This window comes from Rhododendron vialii, chromosome 13a (genome assembly GCF_030253575.1).
Source record: "Rhododendron vialii isolate Sample 1 chromosome 13a, ASM3025357v1".
NCBI lineage: Eukaryota > Viridiplantae > Streptophyta > Magnoliopsida > Ericales > Ericaceae > Rhododendron > Rhododendron vialii.
Genome location: NC_080569.1, coordinates 29298913 through 29317376, shown reverse-complemented (window position 1 = coordinate 29317376; position 18464 = coordinate 29298913). Strand labels below are relative to the sequence as shown.

Genomic DNA, 18464 nt, shown 5'->3' with positions numbered 1-18464 from the left:
TTGAATTTTACTTCTTGTTAGTACATGCTTGTGATAATATGAATCATTCGAACGGTGTCTCGAGCACTAGGGGACGTATAAAGAAACTAGTGGCATGAAGTAATAAGGTAGGAGATGCAGCCAGGCATCACCGGGTAATGATATCTTACCACTCTTCAATGGGGTTGCTCCCCAACCGACTGGCAAAAATACCGTTGGATGTTATTATCGCTCGAATGTGCAAAAGTGAAAGGGAAGAAAAGTATCCATCTTTTGGACCAAAGAATTGAATTTATGAATCAAAATGCATGTTACTAAAAAATTTGATGGGAATATTTGAAATGTTGCTTGGTTCTTGAACTGTTTTACTAAGGTATTTCCATGGTTAAACTTGTAACTCTGGTATACGTTTCTCACCCGGCTTCAGCTTATGAAAACCTTTTCTAATTTTCCAGGTTATTGTAGATAGCAAGTTGTGGCCCGGATGCGTCGTTTGGTTAGCTATTGTAAATAGCACATTTGTAAAAAGGAACAGAAGTGTTGTGTCTTTTTGAAACAAGTGGTAATGAAATAGTTGTCATTGTAAATTATGCTTAGTTACGTTGTATAGACGCTCTGGAGTTGTATGAATAGATGCTTCCGCTGTTTGTCTTTTCATATTATTTAGTATGCTCTGAATGGTAAAGGTGTTGGAGGCCTTGGTGATTCCGTCGCCGCCCAGTCACGTGACCATTCATGACAGCACCATGAGTATTGCAGCCAATTGTAATGTGTATTTGAAAAAAAAATCCATTCTGGTGGATGGTATTTTACCACAATGCTTGGAGGATGTTTTACAGAAAACTTAGATTTGAAAAACGCCTCAAAATCAATTTGTTCAGAATCATCCTTTAAGCAGATTTAAAAGTTGTTTTTGCTCCAAAAGCAGAAGCAAAAGCTGTGTCAAACACTAGCACCATTTTTCATACACGAGAATCTCCGACAACAGCCTCATCAGTTTTCGCAAAAATGTCTTGACAACTCTTTTAATTGCGTCTTCCTTTCACGGAGAGGGAAACCAAGAAAAGGAATAAGTTTAATACTAGTAAAAAGTCGATAGGTCGTGACATGACGGCGTGACAAGTGTCATTTCACAATTACGCCTGCGGCAAGGTTTTAGTCACAACACTCAGTTTTCACTGGAAATTATTTTCCCTCAACAATGAACGCTATTAAGGACTAGAGCCAAAGGCTGCATTCTTCCTAGCAGGGGATGCCCTGACAGTGGATGATTTTTTTTAAACCAAAATTTTATATGTAGTCAACAATATGAGTTTCCTGGTTTACTCTTGGCTGCCGGATATGTCGGTTAGGTAGTTGTTGTGATAGTGTTTATGAAGTGATGTCGTGGTGAAGGTGCAATGGTTAGGTGATTGTTATCGAGGTTGTGGCAAGAGTAATTGTGGGGTGAAGTGGTTATCAAGAAATGGTGGCTATGGTGGTTTTGTTGTCGGAGCGGTCAAGTGATATTGTTGGTGGTACGTACAGACACCAAAGTTGGAATCCTAAATGTGTCAAGCGCACTTCTTAGGCATATACCGATGATTAAACAGTTTTTTATGTGCTTTGATTAAATGTGGAGTGCCTTATGAGCTGTCTAGAATTCTTACAAAAGTGAAAGAGTACCATAGAACTACAAATGGGAGTACCGAATGGAATCTAGAATGATTGGAAAGGTGCAAAAACGTGTTTTAGCCTAAATGGCTCTGGCGATATTTAAATTGGTCTACTTTCGACCAACTATTCATACAATCAAAATCTATTATTTTTATGGTTTGATCCCATTATCTTTTAGTACGTCAAATACTCTCTTTATCGATATAAAATAGGTTTCGATCCGGTTTTAAATGAGGGAGATACAACCGTTTGACAAAAATAATTTATTTTTCGACTCACTTATGGTAAATGGTTATAACTTTTCATGTAAAAATAATATTGGATCAAAACTACTCGGGTTAGAAAGTAGACTCGACAAGCTTTTTAACGGTTCAAATCTTGCAAAAATCAGAGTTCGGAATTATCCTGAACAAGACCGCAAAATTTGACAAATTGTGGGGTTTTAGGGCGCCTCAGGCGCAAATGATTGCGGCCTGGGCGCAATATAATGCGCCTCAGGCGCATTGAAGTTCCACAATTTGTTAAACTTTGCGGACATCTTCCGGACACTCCCGAACTCCGATTTTTGCAATATTTGAACCGTTAAAAAGCTTGTTGAGTCTACTTTCTAACCCAAATGGTTTGGATCAAAATATATTTGTTCATCAAAATATATGACTATTTTACTCTCAATGAGTTATAAAATAAATCGTTATTGTAAAACGATCACATCTCCTTCATTGTTTATCAAATAAAGACCTATCATATATCGATACAGAGGATTTTAAAAGTACAAAAAGATGGTTGAATCCAACCATACCAATAAAAAAGTTTAGTTCATGAAAAACAAGTAGAAAAAAGATCACTACGAAAATCGTAATAGCTAGCATTACCACCTCTCTGCGACCAACACTTTCACTTAACACAACCCCTTCCCATTTGACCACCCATGCCACCATAACTTTACCACCAATACCACCACATTTCCACTCTCCTACCACACCATTGGCACCACACCTCAACCCTACCACCTTCGCCTTCATTTAACCATTACCAACGCTGCAGTCCACGACTATCACACGTCCACCTACAATTCCACCCCGACTACTACACCTTCACCACAACTGTCATTTGAGCACATCATAACCCCCACCCCTCCACTCCACCACCAATGTCCCGTCCAGCACAATCACTATTGCTTTACCACCGGTACCAGCATTATTTTACCATCACAACCAAAACAACAAAAAATTATGAATAAGTATTGAGAAATATTCTATATGATTCAATCTACCACCACCACATTTCAAGTACGATTTGCAGCCCTTTCACACGCTCCCCAACAAGGACCATATAGTCTCTGGCCATGCTGTTGAAGATTCTGGCTTTTTGCTCAAGCCATAGCTGATATATGTAGCACTGCTGCCAAAATAATCACTACCCAGATGATTGATGGCCCAGATCAGTTCCCCCGACCAAGAAAGAGGCCTTCTATTAGTGCTGCAACAACCCCCATCACCATAACCTCAGCATAATCACATGTTTCTAATTAGCATCTCGTACTTCATGTTCAATTGTCGGGAACAGACAGGAAAAAAGATTGGGAATTTTGTTGAGCTAGAACTTCTTCAATGAATATATGAAAATAGTTACTGAAATGAGATAGTGATAACCAGATAAGAGTACAAGTCAAATTATTTGAGCAAAAAGAAACAGAAAAAACGAAAAGTAGATTAAACATAAAAATATAAAAAAATAAAAACTTAATTTGTCGACATACAAATCAAATAATTCACAATTCCAGCATCAAATGCAAGCCATTTACAGGTCACAAATGAATGGTAAGAAAAACCATTCAGGTTTCAGTTTCACAAATCTCTCTATATATGCTTTTCACATTCACTTTCCGGCCGGGTACAAAGTTTGTGGCAAAAGCCCATGCATTGTTGTTAACTGGGTCAGCAAGGTGGTCAGGCAAGTTCTCCAATGGGCCCTATCCAGTCACAATGGCTTGAAAGAAGAACCCAAACAAGGAAAACATGGCAAGTCTCCCGTTCTTAATTTCCTTCACCTTGAGCTCAGCAAAATCCTCTGGATCATCAGCAAGGCCTAATGGATCGAAGCTTCCTCCAGGGTAGAGTGGGTCGGTGACTTCTCCAAGCGGCCCACCAGCAATCCGGTAGCCCTCAACAGCACCCATCAAGATAACTTGGCAAGCCCAAAGGGCCAAAATGCTTTGGGCATGGATCAAGCTGGAGTTTCCCAAGTAGTCAAGGCCACCCTCGCTGAAGATTTGGGCTCCAGCCTTGAACCACACGGCCTCTTCGAACTTGACACCGTTGCGGGCCAAGAGCTCGGGGAAGACACACCCAAGAGCGCTAAGCATGGCCCATCTGCAGTGAATCACCTCGAGCTCCCGGTTCTTGGCAAAGGTTTCTGGGTCAGCCGATAGTCCAGCAGTGTCGCAGCCATAGTCACCGGGAAATTCGCCAGTGCGGTACGATGGGGCCTCACCAGAGAATGGACCCAAGTACTTGACTCGATCCGGGCCGTACCATAGGCTACCAGATGAGACAGTCTTGGCAACAGCCTTCGTCATGGTGATCCTAAGGATCCTGCCACATGATAAGTGCCAAAATATACATATTTTGGCCCTCCAATATACATTTATTAGTCTTTTATATTTGTTAACTGGTTTTTATTATGTGTTTTTATGTTTATAGGTTGCTCGAGCCCATTGTTCGAGACTTTGGATAAAAAGAAGATTTTAAAGAAATTTTGGGTCAAAGTGCGAAGTGCTTTGAAATTTTGGATGTTTAATTCGATATTAGACAAAGTCCAAGGGCCACTATGTAATTAAGGCTTTCAATCACTATAAAACCAACATTATTGCCCTATTGTTTTGGGTCGGGCGACGACAGTTTCAGATTTAAGTTCGTTCATTCAGAGTATTTTTTCTTCTTTAAGTTATTTTATGTTTTGCTTAATTATTTGCACTCCAGTATTTCATTTTAATTTATGTTCTTTATAAAAGTTGTTCATTGATTCTTATTTAACTTACATCTTTTGTTTATTTTTCATCTCGCATAATAGAAGCATGTTTCAAATTAGGATTTCTTTTGTATCTTACTTAATAATGAGTGAGTAGTCGTATATGAAGGGTCGCGGGGTGATTAGCACAACGTGATCAGTCCGGGCACTGCTCTTATTTTCAAACAATGGAAAAGACAATTTTAGATTGGTAAAATACTTCCCGTAGATGAACCTCGGCATTGTCGGAGCCTAGGTGAACGGGGGAATGGGGGTCCAAAACTCATTCTCTGCTACGCATGGGTAAACGGCGACCATAGGAATTCGCATCTTTTGGGGTATCTTTTTCAACCTAAAATTGAACGTTTTTAAGAACACTAAATGAAGTAGGTTAATTCGGACTGGTTGCGAGTGCTATGAACTCTACGACCGTACCTTTCTTTTAATTATTTGAAAGAGTACAATCAATTTTTTAGGTTTTAGTTAATCTCAATCAACCGACAATTGGTGGCTACCTAAGAGCCAGTTTAAATAAGTAAAAATCTGAATTTTTAGTTAGCACACATCACCGTTTTTGTGTTACGTCGGTCTCCGCCCTACGCTTGGGGCAACCCATTAATTTAGGACTAGGAAATCGTCAAGCACCACCTTTGGCGACAGAGGAATCAGTTTTCACTGCCTTTCCAGTCACAATTGGTGAAGAGAGGGCCGTGGTGGAAGCAGCCATTTTCAGAGAAATGAACTAGAAGTAAAATTAGACAATGGAAAACTGGCTTGCACCGGAGGAAAGAGCTATGGATGGGTGTTTGTGGTTTGAAAATAACGGGTTGAAAGTGTTGTATTTATATATATCAAAGGGGTCCTTATCTTTGGAGATTTCTATCTGTATTCCTATTGGTTTAATGGCATTTTGGACGTAAGTTTTGATATTACATTCCTATTTGCCAATCTGTTGACCACTATTTGACTATCAAGAGTCCCATGCAATGTCTGAACTTCTTTCCATCCACCAATCAAAGGTCCCCACTTGTAATAGCAGATTGTGTATTATCTTCACGGAGTAAGTATTGCACCCAAGTGTAATGTGTATATTTAGAAATATCTATATAATATGGAGTAGCGGTTTTTGAATTTTTTATACTTTGGACCATCGAATTTGTATATATTTTTTCTATACCTGAGATTTATGGGTAGTAAGACAGAAATATACTTGGAAAGAATGAATATTTGGAAGAATGATGAAAGAAAAACTAAAATTAATGTTTCATAATCTTATTATGATTTCTTATTTTCGAATTTTCCTTACTTTTCTAATAGTTATCAGTCGAAAACGATTGCCGTAATTTAGGGCTGTCTCTCTCTTCTTCACACATTAATTCCAAAACATATTCCAATTTTGAATCCAATTAAAACTGTTCTCTCTCTCTCTCTCTCTCTCTCTCTCTCTCTCTCTCTCTCTCTCTCTGTGTGTGTGCGCGCGCGCGCGCACGTGTGCCCTGTCATTTTTTGAAATGTATTCAAATTGCTAAATGTTTAGTTGGTTGAGTGATTGAAGGGGAAAAACTAATTAATTATATATTTGGTTATTTGATTCATTGCAATATGTTGGTGGAAGCAAATGTATTGATTTTGTTGCATCTTGATTCTAAGGCTCCGTTCCGGAAACCTTCTTAAAAAATAAGTACTTATTTTGCCACTTCTCATTTAAAAATAAGAAGGGTCATTCCACAAAACCCAAATAAAAAGTTCTTTTTACATTTTCAAACTCAAAAATAATGTAAATGAAAAAAAAATTCATAGTGGTCTATCAAATGAGATCTATCAAATAAGATCCATAGTGGTAGGAAAATTATTTGCGTAAACACATGATTTTTGAGCTTGAAGTTGCCTTAAACAAAAAATAAGACTGTTGCTATGATAATGGGCGCCGGCGGAGGGAAATCGTACCGGTGGTCGAGCCGGGCCGTGACCGGCCGATCCGAGCCGTCCAAAAATTCTAAAAAAAAGAAGCAAGGGGGCTAACACGGGAATCAACGGCATCCGAAGTGTGTAAGGTGCTTGATCCGAGCACCCTTTTTCCGTGAATATATGATCAAGCACCCTACACGGAAAAGGGGTGCTCGGATCAAGCACCTTACACACCTTGGATGCCGTTGATTCCCGCATAGGCCCCTTCATTTTTTTTTTATAGAATTTTTGGACGGCTCGGATCGGCCGTTCGGTGGCCGGAGACGGCCCGGCGCGGGAGACGGCCCGGCGCGGTTGCCGGTACGATTTCCCTCCCCAGCCGGTCGGTACCTATATTAATTCTTCTAAAATAAGTAACAACCTTCTTATTTTTTCGGAACAAGCCTTCTTATTACACAAAAAATAAGTTCTTATTGTGTTTCTGGAACGGGCTCTAAGTCATAGTTTCATCTTCACCTTCATCAAGTTGAAAGTGAAAGCCAACGAAAATATACATTTGCATGTGTTTCCGCATTGGATTTAATTTTCTTATTTAACTTAATTTTCTATAGTACATAACACAATGGTGTAGGGCCCATCCATATTTAATAAAAGACAAGTACGTTATTGCAATGGATGATTACTTTGATCCAATGGTTTAGGTTCATTCTCTATCTTTCAGTAAAATGCTCACACTTTTTGCACATATTACACAATTGCCGTGTAGGTTTATTTACTACTAATAACTGTACATTAATGTCTGTAATTTTTCAAAAAAATTAAAAGAGAGAAAAATACCAAAACTTTCTAAATTCTCTGCTAATTTGAAGAATATAAAAAAGACATTCCATCTCAACCATTGAAACCAATGGCTAAGATTAGAAGTTCACAAAGAATTACTTTCGGCCGCAAAAAATTATTCATAGCTGCGATGAATTACTCTTGACCACAAAAAATTACATTTGGCCGCAAAAAATTACTCTTGGCAGCAATGAATTACTCGTAGCCGCAAAAAATTACTCGATCTTGGGCAAGAATTACTTTTGGCCGCATCGAATTACACGTGGCCGCGTTGAATTGCACTTCACCGCATCGAATTGCACTTGGCCGCTACGAATTGAATTTTGCCGCATCGAATTGCACTTGGCGGCATCAAATTACTCTTGGCCGCGAAGAATTACTCTTGACTGCAAATAATTGCTCTTGGCCGCATCTAATTGCACTTGGCCGCTACGAATTACTCTCGGCTGCATCTAATTGCACTTGGCCGCATCGAATTACTTTATGGTCTTGCAATTCTGTGCGGCCAACTGCAATTTGATATGGCCAATAGCAATTATTTGTAGCCAAGAGTAATTCGTACAGCCAGGAGTAATCCTTTGCGGCTAAGAGTAATTCTTCGCGATCAATAGCAATTTGATGCGGCCAAGTGCAATTTAATGTGGCCAAGTGCAATTCTTCGTGGCAGGAGCAATTCTTTGCGGCCAAGAGTATTATTTTGCGGCCATGAGTAATTACTCCTGCCCACAAAGAATTACTCTTGGCCACACAAAATTACCCTTGGCTGCCAAGAATTGCGAGACCATAAGTCATTCTTCGCAGCCAAGAGTAATTCTTTGCAGCCACAAGTAATTCATCGCGGCCAATATATATATATATATATATATATATGTGTGTGTGTGTGTGTGTGTGTGTGTGTGTGTAGAGTTAAAAAAATCAAATGATTGGATGATATATAGGGTTATCAAATACAGTTTTTTTTTATTGCTAATTAAGCATGAAGAATTTCTGAATTTACGATGCAATTTTCATTTCATATTACCGGCATTATTAGATTCTCCTTTGTCTCTTACCATCCCTTAATAAATCTCTCAATTCATCGCGTGGATGGATAAATCTTTCATTCACCCAACCCAATAAATTAAATTCGCCAAGCAAAAAAATAAGGGGAATTGATTTTGTCACTCCCCTTTTTGTTAATGCCACTCTCTTTCTCTTACAAAACAAAACATCTAATAAAGACACAAAGGGGAGTGACATTAACAAAAAAAGGGAGTGGTAAAATCACTCCCCAAAATAAATTAAATTCGTTGATTTTTCTCCTATGATCCTCGTTCCACATGATTAGGCCCGGCAATAGGTAAGGAGGCATGGAACAGAAGATGTGATGGAGGATTGGCAATCCAATGTTGCAAGTCTTATTTATGGAGGTTGAAATCATACAGTCACAGGCATTGTGGAGCATACATAGTACTATTGTTCCAACCAAATTGTAACATGCAACTATATCTAAAGACATGTTATCGTACAGCCTTCCAGTTTCTTCCAAGAGATAATTCATCCTAATTTTTTTGGTAATGCAGGGCGTCCCAGACCTACTTACATGCACATTTGCAACCCCTCCTACAACTCTTTCACACGCTCGTCAACAAGAACATACACGGTCTGTGGCCTTGCTGTTGAAGATTCTTGCATTTCTCTCAAGCCAAAGCTGATCTATGTACCACTGCTGCAAAAAGAATAACTACCAAGACGATCAATTGATGGCCAAATCCAATTCACCATAACCTCAGCATAATCACAGGTTTCTAATTAGCTTCTCGTACTACATGTTCGATTGGGTAAACGGACAGGAAAAGAAAGGAGAGAAGATTGGGAATTTTGTCAAGCTAGAACATCTTCAATGAAGATATGAAGATAGTTACAGGAAGGAGATAGTGATAACTAGATAAGAGTAAAAACCAATTTATTTAAGGAAAAATACACAACAAAAATGTAAAGTAGATTCAACATAGCAAAACTTTGTCCAACCACAGATCAAATTATTCACATTTCCAGCATCAATTGCAAGGAAAAACCATTCAGGTTTCACACATATCTCTCTATGCCCTTCACATTCACTTCCCGGGGACAAAGTTGGTTGCATAGGCCCAGGCATTGTTGTTAACTGGGTCAGCAAGATGGTCAGCCAAGTTCTCCAATGGGCCCTTTCCAGTCACAATAGCCTGAACAAAGAACCCAAACATGGAAAACATGGCAAGTCTTCCATTCTTGAGCTCCTTCACCTTGAGCTCAACAAAAGCCTCTGGATCATCAGCAAGGCCCAATGGATCGAAGCTTCCACCGGGGTAGAGAGGGTCGGTGATCTCACCGAGCGGCCCACCGGCAATACGGTAGCCCTCAACAGCCCCCATCAAGATAACTTGGCTGGCCCAGATGGCCAGAATGCTTTGAGCATGAATCAAGCTGGGGTTGCCCAAGTAGTCAAGTCCGCCCTCACTGAAGATTTGGGCTCCGGCCTTGAACCACACGGCCTCGCCAAACTTGACACCGTTGCGGGCCAAGAGTTCGGGAAAGACACACCCAAGAGCTCCGAGCATGGCCCATCTGCTGTGGATCACCTCGAGCTCACGGTTCTTGGCAAAGGTCTCTGGGTCGGCCGAGAGCCCAGCGGTGTCCCAGCCATAGTCACCGGGGAATTCCCCGGTGAGGTAGGATGGTGGCTCGCCGGAGAATGGGCCCAAGTACTTGACTCGGTCCGGGCCGTACCATGGGCTTCCGGACGGCTTGGCAATAGCCTTCCTCATGGTGATCCTAAGGACCCTGCCACCTTTGGCAACAGAGGAAGCAGTTTTCACTGCCTTTCCTGTCACAAATGGTGAAGAGAGGGCCATGGTGGAAGCAGCCATTTTCAGAGAAATGAACTAGAGGTAAAACTAGACAATGGAAAACTGGATTGCTCAAGAGGAAAGAGCTATAGATGGGTGTTTGTGGTTTGAGTATCATGGGTGGAAAGTGTTGTATTTATATGGTCTGTATATCAAAGGGGTCCTTATCTTTGGAGATTTCTATCTGTATTCCTATTGGTTTATGGCATTTTGGACTTAAGTTTGATATTACGTGCCCATTTGGCAATCTGTTCGCCACTGTTTAACTATCAAGTATCCTATGCAATGTTGCAAGTTTTTTCTATCCACCAATCAGTGGTCCCACTTGCAATAGCAGATTGTGTATTATCTTTGTGGAAGACGTACTGTCAAGACAATTCATGACAGCACCATGAGTATTGCAGCCAATTACAATGTGTATTTGGAAAAAAACCCATTCTGGTGGATGGTATTTTACCACAATGCTTAGAGGATGTTTTACAGAAAACTTAGATTTGAAAAACGCATCAAAATCAATTTGTTCAGAATCATCTTTTAAGCAGATATAAAAGTTGTTTTTGCTCCAAAAGCATAAGCAAAAGCTGTGTCAAACACTAGCACCATTTTTCATGCACGAAAATCTCCGATAACAGCCTCGTCAGTTTTCCCAAAAATGCCTTCACAACTCTCTTAATTGTATCTTCCTTTCACGGAGAGGGAAACCAAGAAAAGGAATAAGTTTAATACTAGCAAAAAGTTGATAGAGAGGTTGTGACATGACGTCGTGACAAGTGTCATTTCACAATTACACCTGCGGCAAGGTTTAGTCACAAAACTCAGTTTCACTAGAAATTATTTTCCCTTAACAGTGAACGCTATTAAGGACTAGAGCCAAAGGCTGCATTTTTTCTAGCAGGGGATTCCCTGACAATGGATAATTTTTTTAACCAAAATTTTATATGGAGTCAACAATCTGAGTTTCCTGGTTTACTCTTGGCTGCCGGATATGTTGGTGAGGTAGTTGTAGTGATAGAGTTTATGAAGTGATTTTGTGGTGAAGGTCAATGGCAAGGCGATTGTTATCGATGTAGTGGCAAGAGTACTGGTGGGGCGAAGTGGTTATAAAAAAATAGTGGCTATGGTGGTTTGGAATGGTCAAGTGATAAATGTGTCAAGCGCACTTTTTAGGCATATCCCAATGATTAAGCAGTTTTTTTTGTGCTTTGATTAAGTGTGGAATGCCTTACGAGCTCTCTAGAACTCTTAAAAAATGAAAGAGTACCATAGAACTAGGAATGAGAGTACCAAATGGAATCTAGAATGATTGGAAACATGCAAAAACGTGTTTTAGCCTTAGTGACTCTGGTGATATTTAAATTGGTCTACTTTCTACCAACTGTTCATAAATCTAAAATCTATTATTTTTATGGTTTAATTGCATTATCTTTTAGTACATCAAATACCCTCTTATTGATATAAAATAGGTTTCGATCCGATTTTAAATGAGGGAGGTACAAACGTTTTAGAAAAATGATTTATTTTTTGACTCACTTAGGGTAAAATAGTCATAACTTTTCACGTAAAAATAATTTTGGATCAAAACTACTTGGGTTAGAAATTAGACTCGACAAGCTTTTCAATGGTTCAAACTTTGCAAAAATTAGAATTCGAGAGTGTCCGAAACAAGACCGCAAAGTTTGACAAATTGTGGAGTTTTAAGGCGCCTCAGGCGCAAATGAGTGTGCCCAGGGCGCAATATAATGCGCCGCAGGCACATTGATGGTCCAAAATTCGTCAAATTTTGCAGGCATCTTCCGGACACTCCCAAACTCCGATATTTGCAAGGTTTGAACCATTAAAAAGTTTGTCAAGTCTAATTTCTAACCCATATAATTTTGATCAAAATATATTTGTACATCATAATATATGACTATTTTACTCTCAATGAGTCATAAAATAAACCCGTTCTTGTAAGACGATCACATCTCCTTCATTTTAAATCAAATAAAGACCTATTATATATTGGTAAAGAGGATTTTAAAAGTACAAAAAGATGGGTGAATCCAACCATACCAATAAAAAAGTTTTGTTTATGAAAACAAATAGAAAGAAAACCACTACAAAAATTATAAGAGCATTACCACCTCTCTGCCACCAACACTTTCACAGTAACACAACCCCTCCCCCACCATCATTTGACCACCTACGCCACCATAACTTCACCACCAATACCACCACATTTCCACTCTCCCACCAATACTATTGGCACCACACCTCAACCCTACCACCTCCGCCTTCATTTAACCATATTACCAACGACACCAACACTTTAGGCCACGACTATCACACATCCACATGCAACTCCACCACGACTACTACACCTTCACCACAACAGTCATTTGAGCACATCATAACCCCCACCCCTCCACTCCACCACCAATGTCATGTCCAGCACAATCACTATTTGCTTTACCACCGGTACCAGCATTATTTTACCATCACAACCAAAACAACAAAAAACTATGATTAAGTATGGAGAAATATTCTATATTATTCAATCTACCACCATCACATTCCAAGTACGACTTGCAGCGCCACCACAACGAATCGAGAATATCCTCTGTTCAAGAGTTCCCAAGGTTAAACCAATTGCCACTTGAAAATCACCACCTCCACCGCAACCACAAGAATCACGTTGAGACTATTCTAAAAGGTGAATATTTATTTTTTAAACTAAATCGGTCGAATTGTGCCTAAATTTAGCCGAACACCATGAGCTGTGAAAAAAAACTACTAAATGATGAACTCTTTTGACTGAAAAAATTCACAGTAAAAAACCACTAGACCAGGGTGTTCAAGAATTGGTGATGTAGAGTGGGTCGCCTCCATGTTTCTTGAGCAATTGGACTGTGCACAGCCCAAATCACAATGGAAGTGGGGCGACGGTGGTAGATTGACCCGTGTGCCTTAAGGTTGATGCGAAACAGCCCGCTGATCATGGAGATTGTTTTTGCGAAGTTATGACGACGATTTCAATATTGATGCTGCTTGTGGCTTTGGAGTGTTGGCGATGACTATTCGGCAATAATGGAGATTGTGATTGCGAACTTATGGTGACGATTTCAATATTGAGAACATTGGAATCTATTTTGTGGCGTGGGTGAGGGTGAAATAAGGATGGATGGTGGTGGAGTGCTGGTGAGGTGGTTGTAGTGATAGTGTGTGTGAAGTGATGAGGTTGTGATGAGGTGATTGTTATCGAGGTAGTGGCTAGAATACTGGTGGGGTGAAGTGGTTATCAAGAAATGGTGGCTATGGTGGTTTGGTAGTCAGACCGGTCAAGTATCAGCCTTGTCAAGTGCACTCTTTAGGCATATCCCAATGATTAAGCAGTTTTTATGTGCTTTGATTAAGTGTGGAACACCTTACGAGCTCTCTAGAACTCTTAAAAAAATGAAAGAGTACCATAGAACTAGGAATGACAGTACCAAATGGAGCCTAGAATGATTGGAAAGGCGCAAAAACGTGTTTTAACTTTAGTGGCTCAGACGATATGGTCTACTTTTGACCAACTGTACATAAATCTAAAATCTAATATTTTTATGGTTTGATCCCACCATAGTTTAGTATGTTGAATACCCTCTTTATTGATATAAAATAGGTTTTGATCCGGTTTTAAATGAGGGAGATACAAATGTTTTATAGAAAATTTATTTTCCACTCACTTAGGGTAAAATAGTTATAACTTTTCATGTAAAAATAATTTTGTATCAAAACTATTCGGGTTAGAAAGTAGACTCGACAAGCTTTTCAACGGTTCAAACCTTGCAAAAATTGGAGTTTGGGAGTATCCGAAACAAGCCCGCAAAGTTTGACAAATTTTGGGGTTTTAGGGCGCCTTAGATGCAACCAAGTGCCCCCGGGGCGCAATATATTTTGGAGCAGCGGATTTGTACATATTTTTTCTATACCAAGTGTAATGTGTATATATAGAAATGTCTATATAATATGGAGCAGTGGTTTTCGAATTTTCTATATTTTGGACCATCGGATTTGTACATATTTTTTCTATACCTGAGATTTACGGGTGGTAAGACAGAAACATACTTGGAAAGAATGAATATTTGGAAGAAGGATGAAAGAAAAACTAAAATTAATATTTTCTAATCTTATTATGATTCCTTATTTTCGAATTTTCCTTACTTTTCTAATAGTTATCAGTCGAAAATGATTGCCGTAATTTAGGTATGTCTCTCTCTCTCCTTCACACGTTAATTCCAAAACAGATTCCAATTTTGAATCCAAAACTGTTTTCTCTCTTAGACATACGTTTAGCTCTCTCTCTCTCTCTCTCTCTCTCTCTCTCTCTCTCTCTCTCTATATATATATATATATATATATGTGTGTGTGTGTGTGTGTGTGTGTGTGTGCGGGCCCTGTCATTTTTTGAAATGTATTCAGATTGCTAAATGTTTAGTTGGTTAAGTGATTGAGGGGAAAAAACTGATTAAATATATATTTGATTATTTGATTCATTGCAATATGTTGGTGGAAGCAAATGTATTGATTTTGTTGCATCTTGATTCTAAGTCATAGTTATATCTTCACCTTTATCAGGTTGAAAGTTGAAAGCTAACGAAAATATACATCTGCATGTGTTTTCGCATTGGAGTTAATTTTCTTGTTTAGCTAAATTTTCTGTAGTACATAACACAATGGTGTAGGGCCCATCCATACTTAACAAAAGACAAGTTATTGCAATGGATGATTACTTTGATCCAATGGTTTAGGCTCATTCTCCCTCTTTCAGTAAAGTGCTCACACTTTTTGCACATATTACACTATTGCCGCGCGCGTGTGTTTTTTTACTACTGACAACTGTACATTAAAGTATTTATGATTTTTCAAAAAAATAAAAATAGAGAAGAATGCCAAAACTTTTCAAATTCTCTGCTAATTTGAAAAATATAGAGAGAGAGGAGCATTCCGAGAAAACAAAAATAGACATTCTATCTCAACCATTGAAACCAATGGCTGAGATTAGAAGTTCACAAAGAATTACTATTGGCCGCAAAAAATTACTCATAAGCGCAATGAATTACTCTTGATCACATAGAATTACATTTGGCCGCAAAAAAATTACTCTTTGCAACGATGAATTACTCGTAGCCTCAAAGAATTACTCGATCTTGGGCAAGAATTACTTTTGGCGGCATCGAACTACACGTGGCCGTGTCTAATTACACTTGATCGCATCGAATTGCACTTGGCCGCATCGAATTCCACATGGCCGCTATGAATTGCACTTTGCTGCATCGAATTGCTCTTGACCGCAAATAATTGCTTCTGGCCGCGTAGAATTACTATTAGCCGCTTCGAATTGCACTTGGCCGCATCAAATTACTTTATGGTCTTGCAATTTTGTGCGGCCAAGTGCAATTTGATGCGGCCAATAGCAATTTTTTGCGGCCAAGAGTAATTCGTAGCGGCCAAGAGTAATTCTAGGCAGCCCTTTCACACGCTCGTCAATAAGAACATACACAGTCTATGGCCTTGCTGTTGAAGATTCTTGCATTTCTCTCGAGCCAAAGCTAATCTATGTACCACTGCTGCAAAAAGAATTACTACCAAGATGATCGATTGATGGCCAAATGCAATTCACCATAACCTCAGCATAATCACAGGTTTCTAATTAGCATCTCGTACTTCATGTTCGATTGGGTAAACAGAAAGGAAAATACAGGAGAAAAGATTGGGAATTTTGTCAAGCTAGAACATCTTCAATGAAGATATGAAGATAGTTATAGGAAGGAGAAAGTGATAACTAGATAAGAATAAAAACCAATTTATTTGAGCAAAAATAAACAACAAAAATGTAAAGTAGATTCAACATAGTAAAACTTTGTCCAAACACAGATCAAATTATTCACATTTCCAGCATCAATTGTTTGGAAAAACCATTCAGGTTTCACACATATCTCACTATGCCCTTCACATTCACTTCCCGGGGACAAAGTTGGTTGCATAGGCCCAGGCATTGTTGTTAACTGGGTCAGCAAGATGGTCAGCCAAGTTCTCCAATGGGCCCTTTCCAGTCACAATCGCCTGAACAAAGAACCCAAACATGGAAAACATGGCAAGTCTTCCATTCTTGAGCTCCTTCACCTTGAGCTCAGCAAAAGCCTCTGGATCATCAGCAAGGCCCAATGGATCGAAGCTTCCACCGGGGTAGAGAGGGTCGGTGATCTCACCGAGCGGCCCACCGGCAATACGGTAGCCCTCAACAGCCCCCATCAAGATAACTTGGCTGGCCCAGATGGCCAGAATGCTTTGAGCATGAATCAAGCTGGGGTTGCCCAAGTAGTCAAGTCCGCCCTCACTGAAGATTTGGGCTCCGGCCTTGAACCACACGGCCTCGCCAAACTTGACACCGTTGCGGGCCAAGAGTTCGGGAAAGACACACCCAAGAGCTCCGAGCATGGCCCATCTGCTGTGGATCACCTCGAGCTCACGGTTCTTGGCAAAGGTCTCTGGGTCGGCCGAGAGCCCAGCGGTGTCCCAGCCATAGTCACCGGGGAATTCCCCGGTGAGGTAGGATGGTGGCTCGCCTGAGAATGGGCCCAAGTACTTGACTCGGTCCGGGCCGTACCATGGGCTTCCGGACGGCTTGGCAATAGCCTTCCTCATGGTGATCCTAAGGACCCTGCCACCTTTGGCAACAGAGGAAGCAGTTTTCACTGCCTTTCCAGTCACAAATGGTGAAGAGAGGGCCATGGTGGAAGCAGCCATTTTCAGAGAAAATGAACTAGAACCAGAGAAAAGAAAACTGGCTGCAGGTCCAGGAGAGTAAGAGCTATAGATGGGTGTTCGTGATTTGAGTATCATGGGTTGAAAATGTTGTATTTATATGACCTGGATATCAAAGGGGTCCTTATCTTCAGAAATTTTTATCTACATTCTTATTGGTTTATGGCATTTGGCAATCTGTTTGACCACTATTTAATTATCAAGTGTCCCATGCAATGTCTCAAGTTCTTTCTATCCACCAATCAAAGGTCCCCACTAGTAATAGCAGATTGTGCATTATCTTCATGGAGGAAGTACTGTCATGACAGCACCAAGAGTATTGCAGCCAAGTATAATAGCATATACAATTATATATGACAATATAGTCTATAGGGCTACTAGGTCTAGTAAGGATGAATTCTGGTGGATGGTATTTGTACCACCAAAAATGCTAGAACCACAAACACTTATACAAACAAGTGCACAAACACGCTCACAATGTGTGTTTCGGCCACACACACTAATGGTGTGCAGTGTGTGTGGTGCCCACAAACATTGTGAGTGTGTTTATGCATTTGTAGGCGTAAATGTTTGTGGTTCCAACACTATTGTTCATTCCACAATACCGAGTTAGTGAGCCAATAATTAGAGTGTGATTGACAGGAGTATCAAAATTGATTTATGCAGAATCATCTTTTACCCAGATTTAAAGGCTATTTTTGGTCCAAAAGCATAAACAATAGCTGTGTCAAACACTAGCACCATTTTTCAGACATGAGAATCTAAAGTTACAGCCATAGCAATTAACGCGAACACGCCCTTAGTTTTGTTTTTTAACAACGAAAGAAGTGAATACACACACATACTTAATCTACTATACATGGAGAGTACAAGGGCATCAAAGCCAGGAAAGGCTATCAAAACAGCAGCCAAAACCAGTTGGCAAGATGCCAATAGGGAGCGAAAACCTAAAACTGAACACTGCTTCTAGGATCCTTCAAACTCTGTAACCAAAAGTTTCTACTGAGTCACAATTTGAGTTTCATAGTTTACTATTGACTGCCTGACATGTGGTGCCAATGTTAACACAGTTTTACAAAGATATATATATATATATATATATATATATATATATATATATATATATATATACTTATGCTATTTGATATTGGAAATGTAATTGGTAGAAGAATTTATGAATTTACTTTCATAACGAATGGTTGAATCCCAGGTGCGATTTTCATCTCATATATACTGACTTTCTGATTCGCTCACGGTTTCTCTTTGATCTGTATAACTGATTGATATATCGTTTGCTTCCGATATTTGATAGGCAATCTCAACATTATGCGAACTACTGGCTATTTATGCTTCATACAATTTTTTGGTTCATTGTTTTTGTTAGAATTGCTCAAGAATTCTATCTCACCTAATATGTAA

The 18464-nt window shown here is 39.6% G+C and overlaps 3 protein-coding genes across 3 annotated transcripts; all 3 read right to left on the bottom strand.

Moving 5' to 3' along the window:
• Positions 1 to 3530: 3530 nt before the first annotated feature.
• LOC131312410 (chlorophyll a-b binding protein 7, chloroplastic) lies at positions 3531 to 4213 on the bottom strand. Its single transcript, XM_058340128.1, has one exon. The coding sequence runs from the start codon at positions 4211 to 4213 to the stop codon at positions 3608 to 3610; it is 606 nt and encodes a 201-aa protein (XP_058196111.1). The 3' UTR covers positions 3531 to 3607.
• Positions 4214 to 9320: 5107 nt separating this feature from the next.
• On the bottom strand, positions 9321 to 10376 carry LOC131312409 (chlorophyll a-b binding protein of LHCII type 1-like). Its single transcript, XM_058340127.1, has one exon. The coding sequence runs from the start codon at positions 10278 to 10280 to the stop codon at positions 9489 to 9491; it is 792 nt and encodes a 263-aa protein (XP_058196110.1). The 5' UTR covers positions 10281 to 10376; the 3' UTR covers positions 9321 to 9488.
• Positions 10377 to 14572: 4196 nt separating this feature from the next.
• Positions 14573 to 17138, bottom strand: LOC131312406 (chlorophyll a-b binding protein of LHCII type 1-like). Its single transcript, XM_058340125.1, has 2 exons — positions 16234 to 17138; positions 14573 to 14601 (listed from the first exon to the last, which is right to left on the bottom strand). The coding sequence occupies exon 1, from the start codon at positions 17121 to 17123 to the stop codon at positions 16236 to 16238; it is 888 nt and encodes a 295-aa protein (XP_058196108.1). The 5' UTR covers positions 17124 to 17138; the 3' UTR covers positions 14573 to 14601; positions 16234 to 16235.
• Positions 17139 to 18464: the final 1326 nt, after the last annotated feature.

Coding starts and splice junctions, on each gene's coding strand:
- LOC131312410 (XM_058340128.1), bottom strand. CDS start 4,213: ATGACGAAGGCTGTTGCCAAGACTGTCTCATCTGGTAGCCTATGGTAC.
- LOC131312409 (XM_058340127.1), bottom strand. CDS start 10,280: ATGGCTGCTTCCACCATGGCCCTCTCTTCACCATTTGTGACAGGAAAG.
- LOC131312406 (XM_058340125.1), bottom strand. CDS start 17,123: ATGATACTCAAATCACGAACACCCATCTATAGCTCTTACTCTCCTGGA.